The sequence below is a fragment of the Neltuma alba genome, unplaced genomic scaffold (assembly GCF_004799145.2).
Source record: "Neltuma alba isolate B1F8T4 unplaced genomic scaffold, ASM479914v2 tig00001188_pilon, whole genome shotgun sequence".
NCBI classification, from domain to species: domain Eukaryota; kingdom Viridiplantae; phylum Streptophyta; class Magnoliopsida; order Fabales; family Fabaceae; genus Neltuma; species Neltuma alba.
The window spans coordinates 174,036-196,430 of record NW_021632370.1 but is presented as its reverse complement, the minus strand read 5'-3'; the positions used below and the strand labels follow the sequence as shown (position 1 = coordinate 196,430).

At 34.9% G+C, this 22,395-nt stretch overlaps 1 protein-coding gene across 1 annotated transcript; it reads left to right on the top strand.

The window, feature by feature from the left end:
* The first annotated feature begins 5,437 nt into the window (after nt 1-5,437).
* LOC114752718 (probable folate-biopterin transporter 4) lies at nt 5,438-16,725 on the top strand. Its single transcript, XM_028941450.1, has 7 exons — nt 5,438-5,616; nt 6,265-6,392; nt 7,311-7,532; nt 8,274-8,726; nt 10,048-10,245; nt 10,341-10,478; nt 16,115-16,725. Exons 1-7 carry the CDS (start codon nt 5,536-5,538, stop codon nt 16,374-16,376), a joined length of 1,482 nt encoding a protein of 493 aa, XP_028797283.1. The 5' UTR covers nt 5,438-5,535; the 3' UTR covers nt 16,377-16,725.
* Nucleotides 16,726-22,395: the final 5,670 nt, after the last annotated feature.

Here is a 22,395-nt window from a genome sequence, read left to right as displayed (position 1 = left end):
CTAGAAAATGGGAAATAAGGTCCTAACCAAAGCCTCTGGTAGCACAAACGAGGCAACGATGGGTTCTTTGCCCCCCTATGAGGATTGAGTGATAGAAGTTTTGAGAATTCAGGAAAAGGTCACAGTAAGACGAGCTGTTTATCATTAACGATAAGTGTCAAGTGGAAGTGCAGTGATGTATGCAGTTGAGGTGTCCTAATAGATTGGTAGACTTAAACCTTGTTCCTACATGACCCGATGAATTCGAGCAGGCACTCGACCCATATGAGGTTAAAAATGATGAAAATACCCCTAAAGCAAATTATGAAATTTTCAGGGTTTTGGCTTGTTATGGGTTATTAGCCAAGATTACATTATTTAAAACATCAAAAGGCCTCAAAGGATTGGGCAAAAGAAGGAATAAATATTTGAGGAATTATTGCAAGTTTTAAAAATGATTCTGCCCTTGTAATATGTAGAGATTGGTTTTAATAGAATTTAAAGCCTATTTGTACCCTCTTCAGGAAAAGTCAAAATAGAGTGCCTATAGGTCAAAGTTTGACTTGAGGAAAATCAGAGAAATTCCTTGTGATAAGAAAAGAGTTATTGATACCCAGAGATAGATTTTCAGAGTCATTGACCGATAAAAAGAATTTGGTCAAGTTTACTTCAAAATAAATATTATTAAATGTTCAATGGAGAGACAAGGAGAAAAGCATCTCTCTCTCTCTATGTACATGCACATATAATGCCATGTGAAATTATTTGTGATGAAAAAAGGTGCCAAAACATGTCCCAATATTACCGAGCAAGTCATGACTCAGAAAAGTACTCGATACGAAGTAAAATTATAAAATAGGTGGAGAAATAGTGAAGGATGGGGGGAGCAGGAATTTCTCCCTATTTTCTCCCTATTTTAATGTTAATCTAATGAGAGGACATGGAAGAAATTATAATATTTGTCTAAGGATATAATTGGAGAAGTTAAATCATAATAAAATATTGTTTTATGATCACATATGCATTAGGTGGCGTAACATATGGCAAGAGATCAAGTGGTATGGCAAAGGATTTGAACATGGTAAAAGGCTTAAATAGATGGTAAGAGATCAAGCCACAAGACCCTTGTAATTTCAATTAACTTCAAGGGCAAAATAGGAAATCCAAGCTAAAAATTTGTTTATAAATATCCTCTAATTCAAATAATTTTGGTAAAAAGAAAAATAGGGAGGGAAGATTTTGCTCGAGTTTAAGGAAAAGGAAGAGAGAAGGAAAAAGATCTCTAAGTTTCATAAAAGACCAAGCTTCAAGACAGGGTATGGTTATGGATTTTGATGTAGTTTATGTTGGAAATTGTGCCCTAGGGGTCAATCATTATGTTTTGAACATTGTTAATTTATGAATTTATCAATTACGTTATCATATTATTTGCATGTTTTCTGTGGTAACTATCCTTGGATAACTCATGGTTTATCCTAAATGTCCCTGGTCGGTCATCTATGTGGGAGCAAAGATGAAATAAGACCAGTATGACTTTAAAGATATATAGAGATATAAATTAAAGTCATAGGCACATGTAAGAGTACAAGGTGTTGGACCGACCCGCTATGAGAGAGCTGCATGGGTTAAGTCATAAGCTTCTCTCATATACAAACCATGTCACTGTGCCCTTTGACTTGAGATCATCATGGATTCATACATGAGAAACGCTTAGCTTTGACCTAGTCAAAAGTCACTTTTGACCAAGTGATCATAAAGACTATGTTCAGGCTTAGTGGTTTTTCATGCGTAGGAATGTGAATGGTCAAGATGGAATTTGTCCCTCACATTCGTAGAGAGACATTACTGGGCCCCTCGATGAGTGAGTCTGAGAAATGTATGGCCATACTATAATGGAAAGGTAGTTCCATTTCTATACTCGGACTACTCAGGGATCGAGAAAGTAACGGTCATGAATAGGAGGATGACGTTCTCCGTGCCTCATCCATGACCAAAATGTCGTGTGACAAAAGGGACGTGATATGGTTGTATGAAAGGCTGCATCGTTCAATGATCCTCATATGTTTTGGGTAGTCGTGATGTCTTGCTAGAGACCGCTTACGACTTGTGAGTCATTATAGTTAATGGCCCACTGCCAACTTCATATGGGCCTACAGGGTCGCACACAAAATAGCCCAACACGAGTTATGATGTCCAGATTCATTGAATCTAAGATATGTCTAGATTCAATGAATAAATAGGGTGGACGTGTACATATATAATATATAAATTCGTATATATATATATATAAGAGATATTAATTTATAAGGATAAATTAAATATATATAAATTCCGTCATCTCTTTATTAAATAAATAAGTGAATTAAATCTGTGAGACGGATTTAATTTAAACTATATTTATTTAATTGTTCTCTTATCTGATTAGGCAATATTTGATATTGTATTAATTTCGGAATTAATTTAGAGTTAATTTCGAAATTAAATATTATTAATTAAACCTATATAGCATCCTATATATTTGATATGAGGAGCTAGGGTTTAAGCGAGAGAGAACTAACACCTAAGAGACGGCAAAGAGAGGAGAGAGGACGGATTCCTAAAACCCTAGACGGACACAGGCGCTGGCACGCCGTTCGAGGTTGAAGGCTACTCGTGTGGATACCGGTAGAGGAAGCCGACCGGAGTTGTCGACTTCGAACGACACAGGAGGCGAGCAGAAGCATCCTGAACGGCCGAATCATCAAGTCACCAGGGAATCGAACGCCTAAAGGTAATGCTTCTTACTACCTGACTTAAACGCGAACGGTAGATCCGGAAAGGGATTGAAAGTTTTAAAATTTTTCCGCTGCGCGTCGTCTTTCAATACCCTGCAGTTTAAGTTACTCCATGTCTTGCAAAGCTTGGCTATGGTTTTTATCGGGTTTTGGAAGCATGAAACCCTAAGGTGATATGCTATCTAATAGTGTTTAAACCATATAAAGGATTGATTGATGCTAGATTAATGATTAAGAGGAAGAAAATGTATGAATTAAGTGGTTTTGTGATAAATTGGAAGGAATCCAATGTCCCCTAATTTCATGAGAATTTTGGCCATACTTACGGATGATACTAGGGTTGGATTTTGATGATTTTAATGCTTCTAATGTGCTTAAAATGAAAAATTGTGTGAGGTATAAGTAAAGCAAGTTTAGAAGCATTGGAATTCAAAATAAAATTTTGAACCCTAAACTCTACAGTTTCGACCAAGACTTGTTCATAGGGAAGGAGTTAGATTTTGTTAATTTTGGGGTTGAAAATGGATTCTACATAAAAACTTATGAGGGAGTAATACGTGGAGTTAATTTTAGAAAGATTGGAATAAAAGCTTAAAAGTTAGAGGTTAAAGTATGTTAAAAAGCAAAGCTTGAATGTCATTGATCCTATGGCTTTAATAAACAAATGGCAATAATGTGTTGATGTATTTAGAGTCATGAGATATCAAGAAAGATGAATGGGAAAGGTTAAACAAGTAACCTTAATGGTTGGAAGCAAAAGAGAGCCAAAGAAGGTGATAAGAAAGATTAAAGTTATAAAATAGTGAACTTACCTTTATTATATGCTTGATATGTATATGTATGCTTGTGTGTTGATATGTGTAATGTTATTTGATGATGACATGAAATATATGTTAATGAATGATCCTCTATTTCTAATTGCCCCATGGCCATGCATGAAGGTATGGAACATTAAGCATAAGAGCATGTTAATTGCTAGCATGAATTAGACAAGGTAGACATGTCATACACTTGCATTCATCTTGCATACATACTGGTTTGTTTACTATTAATATTCTCCCAAATCTCACCCTCCCTTAACCAATCATAATAGGTTCTATGAGCAAGGAAGAAGAATGCAAGACGTGGAATTGAAGAATGAAGAGAAGAGAATGAGAAATGTATTATGACATGTATATTATGAATTCTATTATGTTGATGTATGATATGAATATGTTATCAATGTTATGTAATGATAAATGATGAGAATAACATGTATAATTGAGTATAATAATATATGGGAATGGTATAATAATTGTTGGAATGACTTTATGTAAAATAAAGAAGGTTTATAGCATGTTAATGTAAATAAAGGATAAACTTTTCCATTATGAGTGATGAACTTGTGACAGAGTAAAAGTAAAGTAAATGAGTGAATTTGCTTATGAAATTTGGTGAGTAACTAGTACACATCCTAAACTTTAAAACAAGTGATAGATCACTCAAAATGAATGTGTACTAAGAGATATGATTACTCAAATTTAGGACAGAGAATCTAAAAATGTACTGTTTGACCATATGAATAGTACAACTTTATATGTAATTTTGGAATGAATGAGTAAGGAAATGAACCAAATGAGCATATATATTTTTTTCTGTAGAGAATTAAGAGAGCTTTGAATGGAGATTTGAATAATCTCAATGTAATTTTTTTTATAATTAATTGTGAATTTTCAAAATTGTACCAAAAATATGAAATTTAACAGTAAATAATAACTCGAAAATCAAATTTTAAATTTTCAATATACGAGCTTATTTCATGATCCGCTTAAACTATAATGCTTCCAGATACGTACTAAAAGCTGTAAATAGGAGGATATTTCACTACTAATGCTATTCGTTAAAATTTTTATATTATATCTACATTTTTATAAAAGATTAACAATGGTTTCACGAAAATGTGAGTATAACAAAGCATTTAAAAATCATAATTCATAAGTTATATATTTGAAACTTAGGGCAGAGTAATTAATTACTCCCTCTTGTCCTATTTATAAGCTTCAAATTTATAAAAAAATGTGGCTTATTTTACAAGTCTCAATTGGGATTTGTTTAAACATTTAATGTAGTTTTTATGATTTTGTCTTTAATTATTTATTTTCTCTTCTTTATCATACTTTTTCTTATCACATTTTTTTTATATATTCTCTTTTATTTTTTTAATTTATTATAACGATATATTTGAAAACAAAATTATATTTCTAATATACTTATTGATTTTAACTAATAATTTATAATTTGTGAATTAGTTATTTAAAATTTATAATAAAATTAAAAAAAAGTATTAATATGTCTAGCATTTTTAAAAAAGTAGGCCATAGTCCTTTGAAGAGGGCTGCGCGTACTTCCATTTTATAATAGGTTAGGACACATGGTACTAACACGCCCTAGCCTGTGAATGCGATGGCTTCCGAAGTCTAATGATGTCATTGTAATCTTCGTGGGGTCGATGGCTTATGTGGCAACATTTGGTTCGACTTAGGGACGTGTAAAGTTGAAATTACATGACAGTCCCTTTATATTAAAATTGCATATTTCTTTGCACTCGATTTCTGCGAGCAGGCAATGGGATACGAATGTCAAAAGGATATAACGCCCCCGGGTTGATACCGTTGGGAGGGAACCCCATCGCTTCAGTGCAAATCAGCGGAACCAGGGAGCCAGAAAATCGCATAGAATATATTCGCGAGAGAGCAGCAGAAGTTTGAAAAGAGTATAATTTTAGGTGGGGGATTTTTCGAAGATGATCAAATGGACGAAGCGGTTAATAGCCGCATTTGGGGCTTCCTTTCTTTGGTTGATATGCTCGATTTACTTCACTCAGGTTTCAATTTTGCATCCTTCATGGCTTTCCTGATGATATTTGGTTTTTCGAGTAGGATCCATGGCTAGGTTCACATTTTTTTTTCAGAAATCTTCTAAGTATTTGAATATTCAAGAAATGTTGAGTTTTGCCGCAGTGAGTGGTGGGCGGTTCATTCTCTTATTTTTCGAGTTTTTGGGTTCTTTCATAAAACAAATTAGATGTAGGGATTCATCTGCGTCCTAATCATTTGTTGTCAACTACAATTCCTTAATGAAACAATTCATCTTCTCAATGTTCGTGAGCTTGGTTTCGTGTATAAATTGTGTTTCTGCTCTGCTCTTAGCTTTTAGGTTACTGGCACTAGGTTTCACATACTTCGTATCTGTCTCCCGATAGTAAAGTGTTGGGGTTCTATTTTTTGCATTACCACTACTCCTTACAGACATAAAGCATTTTCAGTCTACATATTTTAATATCTATACATTTTCACGTAAAGTCGCCATTTATCTTTATATTTTCCCCTTATAAAAAGAAGGGTTTGGAATTTCTATATATAAAAGCATCCTATGAAGTTACAGTTTCTACAATGTTCTTACGAGGATACTTTCAAAATTTGAATTTCCAGTTTTCTTCAACACTGTCACTATATTAACTCTTCAGATGCAGGGTTTCAGGTCGTTTGTCTGGACGGCAATTTCCTACCAGCTGAAAGATAAACTTAAATTGTCGCCATCAGCATCTCAATATGTATCTTCTGTAGCATTTTTCCCATGGAGCGTTAAACCATTATATGGGTATGGTTCATTGGATGCTTCATCTGTTATTGAATTTTGATACATAAAATAACTTGCACTGAAAATAAGACTTTTACATGCGTACAATAACTAATTTGCAATTGCCTAGGAGGGAACTACATTTAATGTCAACGTGTATAATTCTTTTCCATTCTCTTTTATGCTTATTATATCTTTGTTTGGAAGTGATCTGGCACCATAACAGTCAGAACTCTGTGTCAAGTTAATGTTATCGTCTTTTCCAACCAAGCAGGTAATGACATAGAAATTATCTTGATTTCTAGTAAGAGAAAGGTAGAAAGGAGTTGGGAGAAAGAAAAAATAAGTTAGGATATAAATTTAAATGTAGGTAAGTCATAGTGAGAGTAAGTTAGTTGACTCCAAGTTTCTGTAAGTGGTGCCAAAGGGTCATGATTAATTGGGAAGGTTATGCTAGAGTTGGCAGTTGGTTGACAAAGAAGCATGTAATGCGGATTAATTTGAAAAATAAAATCATGTAGTGTAATTTTAATTTAGGTAAGTTTTCATTTTACAGTTATTTTGAAATTTGGTAATTGGACAAAAATTGTAAGAAAAGGAGGGAGAAAAATTTTGGGGAATTAATAGAAGTGTACTATAAATTTAAAAAATTATAAAATAATCTTTTTGTGGCTGATCTATGGGCTGCTCTTTGAAATTTTGAATCTATGCTATTAAAAAATCCATGTCTATGTACTTCTTTTCATTTAGAAATGTCTTTAATTTTTCAACAGGCATTTATAGTTCATACTAGTGCAGGTTAGATTCATTCTTCAACCTACTAAACTATCTTGAGAATTAAAAGCTTCTACTTATTCTAATTGTGTATATGTGTGCCTTTATGTTTACTACATCAATTGTGTCGCTTCCTTACAATCTAATTTGCTTGCTGCTATGCAGAATATTGTCTGACTGTATACCAATTAGAAGAAGAAAACGAATTCCCTACCTAGTAATTGCAACTGTGCTCTCTCTAGTTCCGTGGCTTATTTTAGGCTCAAATTCAACCTCTAGGGATTCAAAATGGCATCTGATGATATTCTTAACTGTGCAAAACTTGGGCTCAGCCATGGCAGATGTTGTGGTTGATGCAATGATAGCGGAGGCCACAAGATATGATCAGTATGTTTATATGCTGATTTCTTCTTTCTAAGGCATTTGCCAAAGGAACTTCCATATGCTGTATTATGTGCATGCAAAAAAATATATAACCAAAGCTGTGAATATCAATTATTAATCACCAAAGAATTGATGAGGAAAAAGAAGATTTAAGATTGGAAAGGATATTGAATGGGGTGACAGTAAATTAACTCCTAAATAAAAATTAGCTACGCCAAAGTTTTGGGTTTGAAATTTTCACGTGTGAGATTTTGTATTATTTCTCTGTCATGTGTAAATTTACACTCACAAATCACAGTTTCAAACAATTTTTTCTCCTTTCATCTAAATGCAATATTTATATTCAATCCTCTATGATTGCATTGGATTGGCCTCTGATTTAGTATGGGAAGTATCAATCGCTCAATATAATGAATTATTGAAGGGGAGCTTCCTCTAAAAACAATTTTATCTATAGTTCTGAACCTAACATTTTTTAAATCTTATGTACGCACTGTATAAAAAAAAAAAAAAAATTGGTGGGGACTATCTATGTTTGCAAGCCAAAGTTTTAATTAAAAACTTTTGACTGAATTTTCATTTGATAAGAAATAACAAATTGGTTGATTCCACTATGGGAGAAGATTGTTAGCTATGCTTGTGACTAGTCTTTGGTGAGGACCATTTAGTTAGAGGAACCAATTTCTGATTCATATTTATTTAAACACTTTTTGATTAAGTGCTGTGCTTGTATTATTTGGTCAGGGCTTCATTCGCTGGAGATCTTCAGTTAATGTCGTGGATGGCAATGGCTTTGGGAGGCATATGTGGTAGTTTGTTAGGAGGATATGTATTATCCAATTTACATATAGATATAATTTTTCTTCTATTTGCTGTATTACCAACCTTTCAGTTAATATCATGCCAATTCGTGGTTGAGAAGCCTATCGATGGCAAAAGTTTACAAGAGAATTCTATTTCAAGAGTCTCAACTTCAAATGTCATTACATCAGATGAAGATAGTCATTTCATCAAAAAGTATACCAGAAGTGTCAAAAGAAGAAAGAAGGGGAAAAAGAATAGCAAAAGTTGGGCTGTAAGAACCAGAAAATCAGATATCATTCAAAAAGATGATTCCTTGACATTAAAGCAGTGTCACTCTATAAAAGCAGCAATTTATGATTTGTGTTGTGCTTTCAGACAGCCGATGATATTAAGGTACTTTGACAAATTTATGTGATCTAGGGTTTTGTCAACACCAACCATATGACAATCTTTTCTGAGGGCATTCTTCCTCCTTAAGTTTTATTATATAATTAGACGGGATATTTCTGGATCCTGAAAATTTGCCTTTTCCTTTAAGCTGAAAGTAGAAAAATATTATTCCATAACATCTGGGAGTATCTTATCTTTTCATGTCAGTAATTTAATTTTTGAGTGGACTGAGATTGTTTAGTTTTTGTCAGTTTTTTTTTTTTAATTTTTAAAAAAAGCCTTAAATGCTTCAGTTTAGTGATTAACTAGTGTGAATCTTGTGTATTCCTGGAGTTTGAGCTTAGAAGGAAGTTTTATCAAATTGCTATAAGGCCAATGATGCTATATGGTACTGAATGTTGGGCTTTAAAAGGACAACCAAAACATAAAGTTGGGGGTAGCAGAGATAAGGAGGTTGAAATGGATTTGTTGTCATAAAAGAAAAAGAAAAGATTTGTAATAAATATGTACGAGGAGGAAGAGTTGTCGTGACTTCTATTGAAGAGAAAATGGTAGAAAATAGTTTGAGGTGGTTTGAACATATAGAAAGAAGTCAATTGGAGGCGCTAGTAAGGTCTGTGACGAGGACAAAACGAATGGTTTTAAGTCATTTGAAGAAGAATAGAAGAAGACCAAAGAGACTTGATAAAGTTATTGAATGGGACCTATTGGTTAACAGTATATCCAAAGATTTAGTCATTTGTAGAGCACAATAGAGTTGTGCTATTCACATGGCTAGCTCACTTAGTGGGAAAAAGCTGCTTGTTGCTGCTGTTGTTGATTATGACTCATGAACAATGTTCCTTGTTTATGTTATACATAGATTCTCTGGGCAAAGAATTTTTGAATATTTATTTTCTTAAATATTTTTTCCCTCTGTCCTGCATCCTTTTTATATCTTTTTGTTAATGAGGTTTCAAAGCAATCACAATAATCTGAAAAAATGTGAAGTGTGAAGAAATGTTAACATTTACAAACTTGTCAATGTGAAATTTAACATGCTGCGTATAACACATTGTTTTGTCCCTTCGTAGTTTGTTCACAGTAAAGCATATTCTATTTAAAAATATCCGTGAATTGAATTTTTTTTTTTTTCACATTCCTGCATTTTTTTTTATAGGGGAAGGTGTTTTTCAGTTGCAATTTACTACTTTGCGTGTGGGGAATTGGGGGGCCTTGCATGGTGAACAAAATTCTTGCTATAAATTTACTGTCACAATACGACTTGTCTTTTTTTCTTCTATTCATAGTAGGTACTAATCCTTATTTTGTATTGGATGGACAGACCAATGTCTTGGTTTTTTCTCGCCCATGTTATCAATCCTGATCTTTCAACAGTTGTGTTCTACTATCAAACGGAAGTTCTGAAGTTGCAAGCATCTTTCCTGGGAACTGCACGTGTGTTTGGATGGCTTGGACTTATGTTGGGAACCTTCATTTACAATCACCACTTTAAGTACATGAAATTAAGAAGAATTCTCATGTAAACAGACAAGGATCATAACTATTTGGAGGTTGATCTTCATTTTGATGCTCAATTGCTTATTATTATTATCATTTTCTTAATTTTGATTACAGGTGTGCTCATGTTGGTTTGTCCTTGGTGAATCTTCAGCAAATCATTGTGGTCTCTAGGATAAGCATTACATATGGAATATCAGACAAGACTATGGTACTTTGGGGTTCCGCTCTTGGTGATGCAATCAATCAATTTAAGTATGTTTTATCTCCTCTTTGAAGTTTTCTTCCCTATTTTTGTTAAAAGATGTGTTCTGCTGGGAAGGTAGAGGTTATTCCTAAGCAAAACTTAGTTAAGTTTGCAAAAGCATTTAATTTATCAATTTGTTTGATCGCAATGCTTCCCCATTTGCACCACATTTTCATCTAATATAATATGAATAATTTCGATAAATAAACATGACGATTTTCTCTCAATTTTCATGACTCTAACCTTACCATGCTACAAAGTTAGCATATTTATCTTGCTCTGTTTTGTTCCACTCATTTTTCTTCTTTAGTAATTGTATATATGAGGAATTAGAGGCAGTAATAATAATGTTCGGTGTATATTTCTGAAGCCAAGGAGTACAATATATATAACTGGTTAGGGTAAATCAAAGATAAAAAGAGAATCAAAGAAATCTATCCTAATCTGACTAATAATCCTAATTGGATTAATAATCTAAATACAAGGAATGAAATTGATAAATAAAACACAGCTTATTGGGCTTGGGCCTTGTCTTCCAATACTCCCCCTCAAGCTGGTGAGTAGATGTCGACCATTTCCAGCTTGCTCCTTAATCCTTCAAATGAGTCTCTGGGTAATGGCTTAGTAAACAAATCTGCCACTTGATTTTTTGTTCGGATGTGGGATAGGTCAATGATACCACCTTTAATTTTTCCCCTTATGAAGTGTCTATCAATTTCCACATGCTTCGTCCTGTCGTGATGCAAAGGATTTAGGGCCATTTCTATAGTTGACTTACTATCACACCAAAGCTTTATTGGTCCAGTATGCATTAGTCTTAGTTCTTTTAGAACTCTAATTATCCAGATCCCTTCGCAGATCCCAACGGCTAGTGCCCTCAGTTCTGCCTCAGCACTGCTTCTGGAAACTACTGGTTGCTTCTTACTTCTCCAGGTAACCAGATTTCCCCATAAGTAAGTGATCTATCCAGTAGTGGACCTCCTATCTAGCAAAGACCACCCATGATCTGCATCTGTGTAAATCTCTATTCTTCTAGATCCTCCCTTCTTGAAGAATAACCCTTTTCTTGGATTCATCTTCAAATATTTCAAAATTCTGTACACTGCTTCCATATGTTGTTCTTGCAGTTGATTCATGAACTGACTTACAACTCCCACAGCGTAGCTTACATCTGGCCGTGTATGAGCTAGATAAATGAGTTTTCCTACCAACTGTTGGTATCTTCCAGTGTCAACTGGTACCCCATCCTTCTTGTATTCTAAATTGCACTCAGTTTCCATGGGAGTTTCTATAGGTTTTGCTCCAAGCATTCCTATTTCCTGCAACAAGTCCAGTGTGTATTTTCTCTGAGAGACATTTATTCCTTGTTTGGTTCTACTAATCTCCATCCCAAGGAAATACCTCATTTGTCCCAGATCTTTCATCTCGAACTCAGCTGCCAATGATCTCTTTAACTTTCTTATGGCACTTTCATCATTTCCTGTGATCACAATATCATCTACATACACTATCAGGATAGTTTTTTGATCACTAGCATGCTTTATGAATAGTGTGTGATCTGATTGCCCTTGTGAGTATCCCATCTTTTTCATAGTTGTCGAGAATCTTCCAAACCAAGCTCTAGGGGATTGTTTCAACCCGTATAATGATTTCCGGAGTTTACAAACCTTTGAGCAATTTGTCAGGTTCTTCAAGCCCGCAAGTATCTCCATATATACTTCTTCTTTGAGGTCCCCATTTAGAAAGGCATTTTTCACATCTAACTGATAAAGTGGCCAGTCCAGATTTGCTGCTACTGATAAAAGAACCTTAATGGTGTTGAGCTTAGCTACCGGAGCAAAGGTTTCTTGATAGTCAACTCCATATGTTTTGATATATCCTCGGGCCACAAGTCTAGCTTTATATTTGTTTATGCTTCCATCTGGATTGTACTTGATAGTGAAAACCCACTGACTCCCTACGGTCTTCTTTCCTAGGGGTAGATCCGTGATTTTCCACGTTTCATTCTGTTTTAATACTTCCAACTCTTCATTGATGGCCCGTTTCCAATTAGAGTTACTAATAGCCTCTTGAAATGTCTTGGGTACTCTTTCACTGCAGGAGCATCCAAAGTTAACCATTCCTCAGTATCATAATTCTCCCCTTGAATGGGCAACTTGGGATAGTAGGAATCTTCTTCTGAAAATACAGCATCCTTGGTAACATAAATTCTCCTGGTTGTGGGACAATAACACTTATAATCTTTTTGGGTAGGATAATATCCAAGAAAGATACATTTTAGAGCTCTTGGTTCAAGTTTGTTGCCCCCATCTTGGTGTATATATACTACACATCCAAATACTTTCAAGTGAATGTCTGAAACTAGGGGTGAATTTGGGTAGGTTTCAAGAAGTGTTTGGATGGGAGTTTGGTAGTTGAGTACTTTTGTGGGCATTCTATTGATCAGATAGGCTGATGTGAGGATAGCTTCTCCCCAAAACAGGTTTGGAACATTCCTAGCAATCATAATGGCTCGAGTGACTTCTAGGAGATGTCGATTCTTTCGTTCAGCTACCCCATTCTATTGTGGTGTGTATGCACATGAAGTTTGATGGTGGATTCCTTGTTGGTCAAGGAATTCCTTAAAGGTTGTACTGAGGTACTCTCTTGCATTGTCACTTCTTAATATCTTGATTGTCCCTTGGAATTGAGTTTTCACAAATGTGTGGAAACTCTTGAAAATGTTAAACACTTCCGATCTTTCTTTCATTAGGTATACCCAAGTCACTCTAGTGTGGTCATCAATAAAGGTTACAAACCACTTAGCGATAGAGGTTGATTTAACTCTTGCGGGTCTCCAAATATCACTATGTATTAAGGTAAAGAGTGTGGTTGGTTTATAGGATTGTTTGGGATAGGAAGTTCTTGTTTGTTTTGCAAATTGGCAAGTTTCACAAAAGAAAGGAACTGAACTTTTATTCAATAATTTGGAAATAAGTGTTTCATATAATCAAAGCTGGGATGGCCTATCCTAGAATGCCATAATAATACATCCTTATATGAAGAATTTGAACTGAACAAAGCCTTGCCCACATATTTATTGGTGATCCTTGAGCCATCAAGATAATAGAGTTCGTCCCATTCTTTAGCAATACCAATCCTCCTCCTCGTTGTCAAATCCTGAAAAACACACCCGGTTTCATCAAAAAACACTCGGCAGTGATGATTTTTAGTTATTTTACTCACTGATAGTAAATTACATGCAAGCGCTGGGACAAATAAAACATTCTATAATTCTAAGTTATTCGAAATCTCGACTGTTCCAACACCACAGACTTTAGAGAAGATTCCATTAGCAACTTTTACTTTAAGGTTCTCATCATGACAATACTTTAGAATTCTGAACAAAGCTTTATTACCCGTCATATGATCTGTAGCTCCAGAGTCAACAATCCAAGTATTTTCACTGGTTACCATGGCATTTAGGGCTATAATAGAATTACCTAACTTTACCAAATTTGTTTTAGGGGTAGAGGTCGAGTTATTATGCTTCTCAAGGATTTGTCTGAGTACTTGTAGCTCTTCTCGGCTAAGAGTTTCTACATTCTCCTCATTCTCAACAGTTGCAACGTACCCCCCACTCTCCGGTCTTCGTTTTTGTTTCAAATTTGCTAGCTTGCCGTGTAATTTCCAGCACATGTCCCTAGTATGACCATTTTTGTTGCAATGATCACACCATCCTTTGGAATTCTTCTTTCCCCTCTGTTCCAATCCATTGTTGCCTTGTATTGTTAACGTTGAACTTTGAGGGTGCAGATATACTCAAGGTGAGTTGTTTTTTGCTTTCTTCACACCTGATCATGTTGAATGCTTCGAATAGCAATGGCAGCGGCTTCATTCCCATAATTCTTCCTCTTACGTCATCAAACACGTCAACAAGACCAAGTAAGAACTCATAAGTTCTTTCTTTTTCGACTAGCTCCCTGTACAGTTGGGATCACTGCTACACTTCCATTCATGGACATCAAACATGTCCAACTGCTGCCACAAACGTGTGAGAGCAGTATAATATTGTGTCACTGTCATATTTCCTTGTTTCAACTCCCTTTGCAACTTCTTGATTTGAAACAGAGCAGCAGTATTCTCCATAGCCGAGTATGTTCTTTTTGTAGCATCCCATATCTCCTTTGCTGTCTTAGCAAGCAAATAGCCTTCACTGATATCTACTGTCATGGAACTACATAGCCAGGTCATTACTAAATTATTTTCGGCGAACCAAGTATCATACTTTGGGTCATCAGGACTTGGTTGTGGAGCCTCTCCAGTGATGTATTTTTCCTTTCTTCTGCCTCGTAAGTACATCAGGACGCTTTGAGACCATTGTAGATAATTACTTCAATTCAGCTTGTGAGTAACAAGCATCTGTGGTGTCTCGGTGGTCATACCAGGTTCTATTCCCATTGAAGAGGGAGAACCCGATGCAGAAGAGCTTGACGCGGAAGAGCTCGAACCAGAAGAAGAAGTAGACGATGCTGTACCTGCTGTAAACACAGATGAAGATCGCCTCATTGTGCCAAACAAGGGCGGAAATTCTCTAGAATCCATCTTATTCACGTCGTGTTCACCAGATTGCACGATTACGATCGTGCCTTTGTGTGACAGGTCAGTCCAGTCTCAGTCGAATCCAAATTGCACGATTACGATCGTGCCTTTGATCGACAGGTCAGTCCAGTCTCAGTCGACTTCTCCGTTCCGATCAAATTGCTCTGTTGGGTTTGCCTGGATTGCACGATTATGATCGTGCTTCAGTGCGACAGTTACTCGGTGCTTCAGCGCGACAATTACTCGGTCCTAATGCCAGACGAAGACGCGCCCAGTGCCTCGGTTGTCGACGTATCTTCGTGCAACCAGGTAGACTGATTTTAGTCGCAGTCAAAACCGTGACTTCTATCCTCTCTCTCTCTCGGTGCTTTGATACCATGAGGAATTAGAGGCAGTAATAATAATGTTCGGTGTATATTTCTGAAGCCAGGGAGTACAATATATATAACTGGCTAGGGTAAATCAAAGATAAAAAGAGAATCAAAGAAATCTATTCTAATCTGACTAATAATCCTAATCAGATTAATAATCTAAATACAAGGAATGAAATTGATAAATAAAACACAGCTTATTGGGCTTGGGCCTTGTCTTCCAATAATATAAATTTACACTAGAAGCTTAGAAGTTGAGGATTCAAGATGTTTGATTTGAGAAATTCTTAGGTACATATCTATAAAAGTTTCACAGATCAAAGTTATCTTTATAAGTCATAAGACACTAAACATGTTAGATACTTTTTCTGGTGGAGTCCACCTTTGACATGCTTACATTCGTAGTCATGAATGTTTGGCATCCAAACTCTTGTATACGGGGTCCACCGAGTGATTTTTTTTTTTTGTTAGACTTCTCTATCTAGGGATTTCTACATAGTACTTTATCTCATATTTTTGCTCACCTAATGCATGCAATGTTTTCTTGTTTCATAGGCACGTGCATTGCATGGCTTGAATTTTTGTTGCAGGAAATATATGAAGTGATCCCTCTCTTTTTTTCCCTTCCTTTTTTTTTCCTTTTTTTGGCATGATAAGTCCCAAATTCTTAGCCTGTTTTGCATGAAATGCAGGTTCATGCCTTTCCTGATCTTATCTGGACAGCTATGCCCTCCTGGAATAGAAGGGACTCTATTTGCTCTCTTCATGTCAATAAATAATTTAGGGTCAACATTGGGGTCTTTTGTGGGTGCTGGGTTGGCTTCGGTACTCAACATTGATTCACAATCATTTGACAATCTTCTCTTTGGCATCATTATTCATGCAATCTGCAATTTTGTGCCCATTGGTTTTCTCTTTCTGATTCCAAAGGAAGCAACAGGGATATTGGCATAGAGTATGATTGCCTCAGAGCAAAATGGGGTTGGCTTTACTCCCTTGATTTGTTCAAGGTTTATATGACAGTTAAAAGTTTTTGCAGATGTAGGCTTGGATTTTAGGGGTACACTTACTGATATGATCAGTATAACACAGTATACGCGTTGAGAATTACACTCACTATATCATTGTAAATGCCCTTGGACAACAGTTTTTGTCAACAATTCACATGTAAGATAGGGAAGCTGGTTGGGGCCCAACTTTAATAGTCAAGATAGTGATATTTTTTATTTGCTAGATCTGCCTCTGGTCATACTCACAGTTTCAATCAAGCTTCAATTTGAGAAGCAATGTACCTTTGTATTGACTTCAGATCTTCTGCCAATTATATGGATAATCTTTCTCTACTTCTAATCTTCGCTTGGAAATTTTTTTCCCCCTTTTCTTTCTTTTTTTTACATTTAATGGATGTTTTTTAATTAGCCTGACATAAATGGAAGCCCATGTTAGCAGTGTCCTGTGTCTGGCATGTGAGCTACATGGCTTGTAAATATTTTATAGGTCCCCTGCATAATCCCGCGGGACTTGCCCGGAAAATTAAAGAACAAACCCAATGACAAAGCAAGTGAATCCCAGTCGTGTGCAGGACAGGCGTCTGTATATGTATAGGCCGATTCTCTCTCTCTACATGTATATAGTAGGTAGGTAGGTAGGTATTTTTGCGTAAACTTATTAACGTGTGAGAGCATGCATTGCCTCTCCGTCTCACTAACAAAGCATTTAAACCCATCAATGTTGGTAAAAGTGAATTTTATTTTAATTGAATTTTGCAAAATGGAATTAGAGTAAAAGTTGGTGGGTGTAATACAATTCATATTTAGATATATTTTTATGAAAGAAAAGTCAGTTTGAAATTTTTAAAATTCATGTTTGAGCTCTTAAATGTGATTTTTAGGAAAGTTCAGTCACTCGCATTATTAAAAAGCAATATTTTAAAAGTCTTATTAGGCATCAAACTAGAAAGGTTAGCGGGTTACAATTTAAATGGTTGGATTGGTCAAATTTTCTAATTAACCAGGTGACGTAATAATTAAGTTTTTTTGCCAATGACGTAATAATTAAATTAAAAATAATATATATAAAATAATATGTATAAAAAATGAAATTTCAAAAGTCAAATAATTTTAAATAAACTTAAAATAACTTAGTTTTATGATGAGTTAATTAGATTACTAATAATATACTTATGTCACTTATCATTAAAGCTTATAAGTAATATAAATGCATACGAATTTTTACTTATATGTTCAATAGAATCTAAATATGAAATGCTATTTTGCCCGGAAAAGTGTTATTAGTATTACCCTCATTTGTAATGTAAGAGCTAATTGACTAATTTGAGTAGATTAAGAAAACTAGTTGAGATAATTATTTGTAATAAATAAGTGTTGTCTTTTCTAAAATATCCTTGCTGATTAAATATATTGACTAGAACTACTATTTTTATAAGGACTATCTTAGAAAAAAATAGATAAATATGAAAGATAAAATAAATTGACATTTTATATTTAGGACGAAAATAAAAGTTAAATAAGTTCTTACATTAAAGACCGGATGTAGTATTATTATTATTATTTCCCCTCCCTCTTTTGGGTGGAATCATTAGTATTACTTAAGGGGAAAACATTAGATAAAAGCACCTAACGAGGAGACTCCGCACGCATCTGGGAAGCAGAGAAGTGACCCATTACTCCTTTTATCCGATGAATATTGGTATACTTGTAATTTTATCTTCACTGGCAAAAGGCAATTACATGCTTCTCTCATATGAAAACTGCTTTCCTCTTATGCGTTTATCTCTCTTCTCTTGTTATGCAGTCTGGTGTGACTTTCTCATGCTTTAAAAGTCAAGACACAGCTCCAAGTCTGCAACTACTTTTTCTTTTCTTATGAGGAGCTCAAGTTTGATTATATCATATTTTTATTATTGTTGTAGTGTTGCTGCTGTTTATATTTTCTGTTTCTTTTTTGAAGACCAGCACGTGCATCCCGATGCAGGAGTTATTATACTTTAATTGAAGTTAAGTGAATAATTCTCATCTAATTGTAATTAAGATTTTTTAAAATGAGTTCCAACTTTTAAATATATAATTAAGTAGCATATATATGCATAAAATGGCCTTTCAATACAACTATTGAGAGCGGAAAAGGAAATTACCATGGACTGAAAAAATCAATGCGTTAAAGTGCAACTTTTTTGTTATTATAAAAAATATAGAATTGTTATCTTTGCATTTAGGTGAGATAATATTACACAGCGGACGCTTTTGAGATTGCATTTTATTAGGCCTTCAACAAAGTAGCGGGTCTTGCGTTCACTTCCCTTGCTCTGGTTTTTCCCAACAGTTTTTTTTTTAAAGTTGGTATTTGTTTTTCAAGAAAAGATCGCACCATCACGTGGAAGTACATCTGATCTTTTTATACTCCTCACCCTTCATATTTTTTGTTTGAAAAGTTGCCCTATTCGTTAACTACATTCTGCTTGTCCTCTCAGTTCATGGCTAGCAATTCAGTTTTTTTTTTTGTTAACATATTTTTTGGCCGGTTAATATAAATTTTGGTCTTTGAAATTTGAGTCTATTTTGATTTTGGTCCATCAAATTTAAATTAGTGCTGTTAGTTCTTGAAATTTAGTTCGTCTTAAAACGTTAGTTCCTGAAAATGTAACACTTTTAAAATCTGATGAAGTATTGTAAATAGTATTAAAATGATGATAAGACTCACCAAATGGTACTGGATATTGTGTAGATAATAAGAGGAAAAAAAACTTGGTCCTCAAAATGCACTATGGAGAATGATTATATATAGGGGGATGAGTTTTCATAATGTAGTGTAGTGAACAACTCGTCAAACCAACAACGGGGCAAAAAAAAAGAGGCTAAATAGCTGTATTTTGAGGACTTGTTCATTCCCCCCCCCTTTTTATTATCCATATAAGATCTAGCTAAGTGCTATATGGTAAGTTCACATTATGATTTTAATATTGTTTATGATACTTCAGTAGAAAATCCTTGTGCACTTGAGCTGATGCAAAGCTCGAGTTAATTAGGTTTGGGTGTGTGGGTATGTGGCTGCAAATTGGGTTGCGGTGTGTGGACATGTACAAAATCCTTGAGTTGATGCAAAGCTTTTATTTTTGTTAAAGCTTGTGTTCTTGCTTTGATGTGTGTTGGTGATTTTTAATTGGGATTTCATTGTGGTAAGGAGGGTGATGATGGGTGCCATGTTTTTGGGCATATCGTGGGTAGGTTGATGGTGGGTTTACTCTGTTTGAGCATAATTTAGTAGGAATGGATAAAAAGGATTACAGATGGTGTGAGTAAAAACCCTTACTACAAAATTAAAAAATATGCTGTCAATGAAGGCCACAATAGTTGCCAATGTTATTGATTGATTTGTTAATGATAGATGTGTTATGCAAATGTACATTAGAGAAGGCGAGTACATCTAGAAAGTATCTATTTTTTTCTTTCATACCTAGAGAAGTTTATGAATGATAGTGAAGATAATATGTGACATGTTGGGGGTAGTGTAAGAATGAAGAGCATAAAGGAAGTTACAATTTATGAGCAATTTAAGATAATGACATCATCATTTTTGGAAAAAGAAAGTCACTCATTTGTTTTGAAATTTTTAATTATGTTTTATAGAAATACATTTGAATAGCTTGTAGATGATGTTGATGTAGAACATTTAATAAGTTCAATGAAAAAAGTGTTAATATGTATGACGAATTTTGATATGTAGCCAAACCTTTTATTGTCAATACGCCCTTTGTCATTTGTCACTCATGGAACCATTAACACTATTAAAAAACACGTGTTTGTAGCAATTCTTTGTAGCGATTAAAAACTATAATGGTTAGGATTTGTAGAGGTAAAACTGCTATAAATTTGCAACACTTTGACCAAGCCCTAGTTTGTTTCATAATTTTGTAGCAGTTCTATGTAAGAATAACTACTACCAAATTTGCATCAACTTGTCAACACCTTTATAGTGGGTGTTCATAGCAGTTTGGGCAATAAAAACATGACAAACTTGTTGCCACATGGTGCTAACTTGGCACTACATTTGTTGCCGGCAGTTTACAATTATTTGTGGAGATAAACTGCTATAAAAATTCAAAAGTCACTAATTTTGTAACACTTTTGGTTTAATTGATACAAAGAGGGTCAAGGCTTATAACATCTTGAATTTTGGGCTCAGAGGTGTAAAAAATAGCCTGAGATATAACAGGTACGACATCTCTTCTAACAAAAGTCCTAGAAATTCCCTGGAGGGACAGAGGGATTCCCAAAGACTAAATCGCAAAGCGAAAGTACTCTGAGACTAAGGAAAGAGAAAGATAGAAACTTAGGTGAAGTCTCAAGGGGTTTAGTATAAGAAGTTGAGGTGATTAATGGCTATAGGTTATGTTGAGAACCTCAGTGGAAAGATTCTTGAGGTTAAGCCTAAGTAGGGACCTAAATGTAAATTTGAAAAGTTTCAATAGGACAATTGAGCAGTGATGAGAGTGGGCCTGAATAATTCAGAAAAATTCCAAAAAATAGGAATGAGGTCCTGAGGCTCTTTAAGGCTAAAAATAACGAAAATACCCCTAGAGTAAATTTGAGAAATTCCTAGGATTTTGGCTAATTATTAATAATAGCTGAAATTAAATTATTTAAAATATGAGGAGGCCTCAGATGGTCATAGAAACTAGGGGATAAGCCATTGAGAAATTATTATAGATTTTAAAAATAATTCTATCCCCAAGAAGCGAAGAGATTAGCTTTAATAGAATTTAAAGCTTATTTATGCATTATCCGGGAAAGTCAAAATAAACAGTCTATGGGTTGACTTTTGAATTGAGAAAAATTAGAGAAATTTTCCATGATAAAGAAACAGTATTGGCACCTAGAGATAGGGAGTCAGGGTTATAGGCCGGTAGAAAGAATTCAGTTAAATTTACTCCAAAATAAATAATTATTAAATGACTCTAACGAAAGGTAGAGGGAAAGGCATTTCTCCCTCCATAGCAAACATATATAATTCCATGTGGGCCTATTTGAGACGAGAAAAGGGTAACAAAACATGTCCTAGCGGTTCGGATAAGTTAGAGCTTGAAAAAGTACCCGATACGATACATAATAACAAGATAGGTGAAGGAATAGTTAGAGGGTAGATTTTGCATGGATTTCCTATTATTTTCCTCCCTATTTTAATGTAAATTTGATGAAGGGACACAGATGGAATTGTATAGGTTGTTAAGGGACATGTTAGGAAGAAATGAAGTATGTAATAAAATCTCTACTATATGACCTAGTAAGTCTAAGTAGCTTGTCAATGGAGCTGACTATTTTTTTTCTTTCTGCTCCTCTAAGATAGTGCCATAGGTGTACTCTTTCCATTGGTTAGAAATTCCAAGACAACACAAGGAAAAAGAAAAGAGATAGTAGGAGACAAATGAGACCGATAGATTGGAAGCTTATTAAAGCAGCTCTCCGATCCTTTCTTCCTCCTCAACATGGTGCCATATGTATGGCTTCTCATTGGTGGGAAAGTTACAAGAATACGCTTGGCAAATTGATCATAACACATGGCAAAATCATGAGCTAGATGGCTTAATCAAAGGACACTTGGCAAGATCATAAACTAGATGCCTTAATCATGAAACACATGGCAAGGCATGATATAAGAGGTGTGATGTCATGAGGAGTAAGTAATTTAGAAGCCTAGGCACATGTCAACCTTGATTATACATGGTAAGATCATAAGGAAGGTGATTTGATCAAGTGACATATGTCATGGTAAAGGTAAATGAGATTAACCAAGGTAAATGATAACTCTTGTATTATAAATACCCCTTACCCTCCCATTTATTCAAGTTTTTTAGCCAAGCATCCAAGAGCAAGGGGAAGGCTGAAAATGGAGGAGGAAAAACGAGAAGAGAAGGAGCAAGAGAAGCCATGCAAGATCAAGCTCTAAGACAAGATAT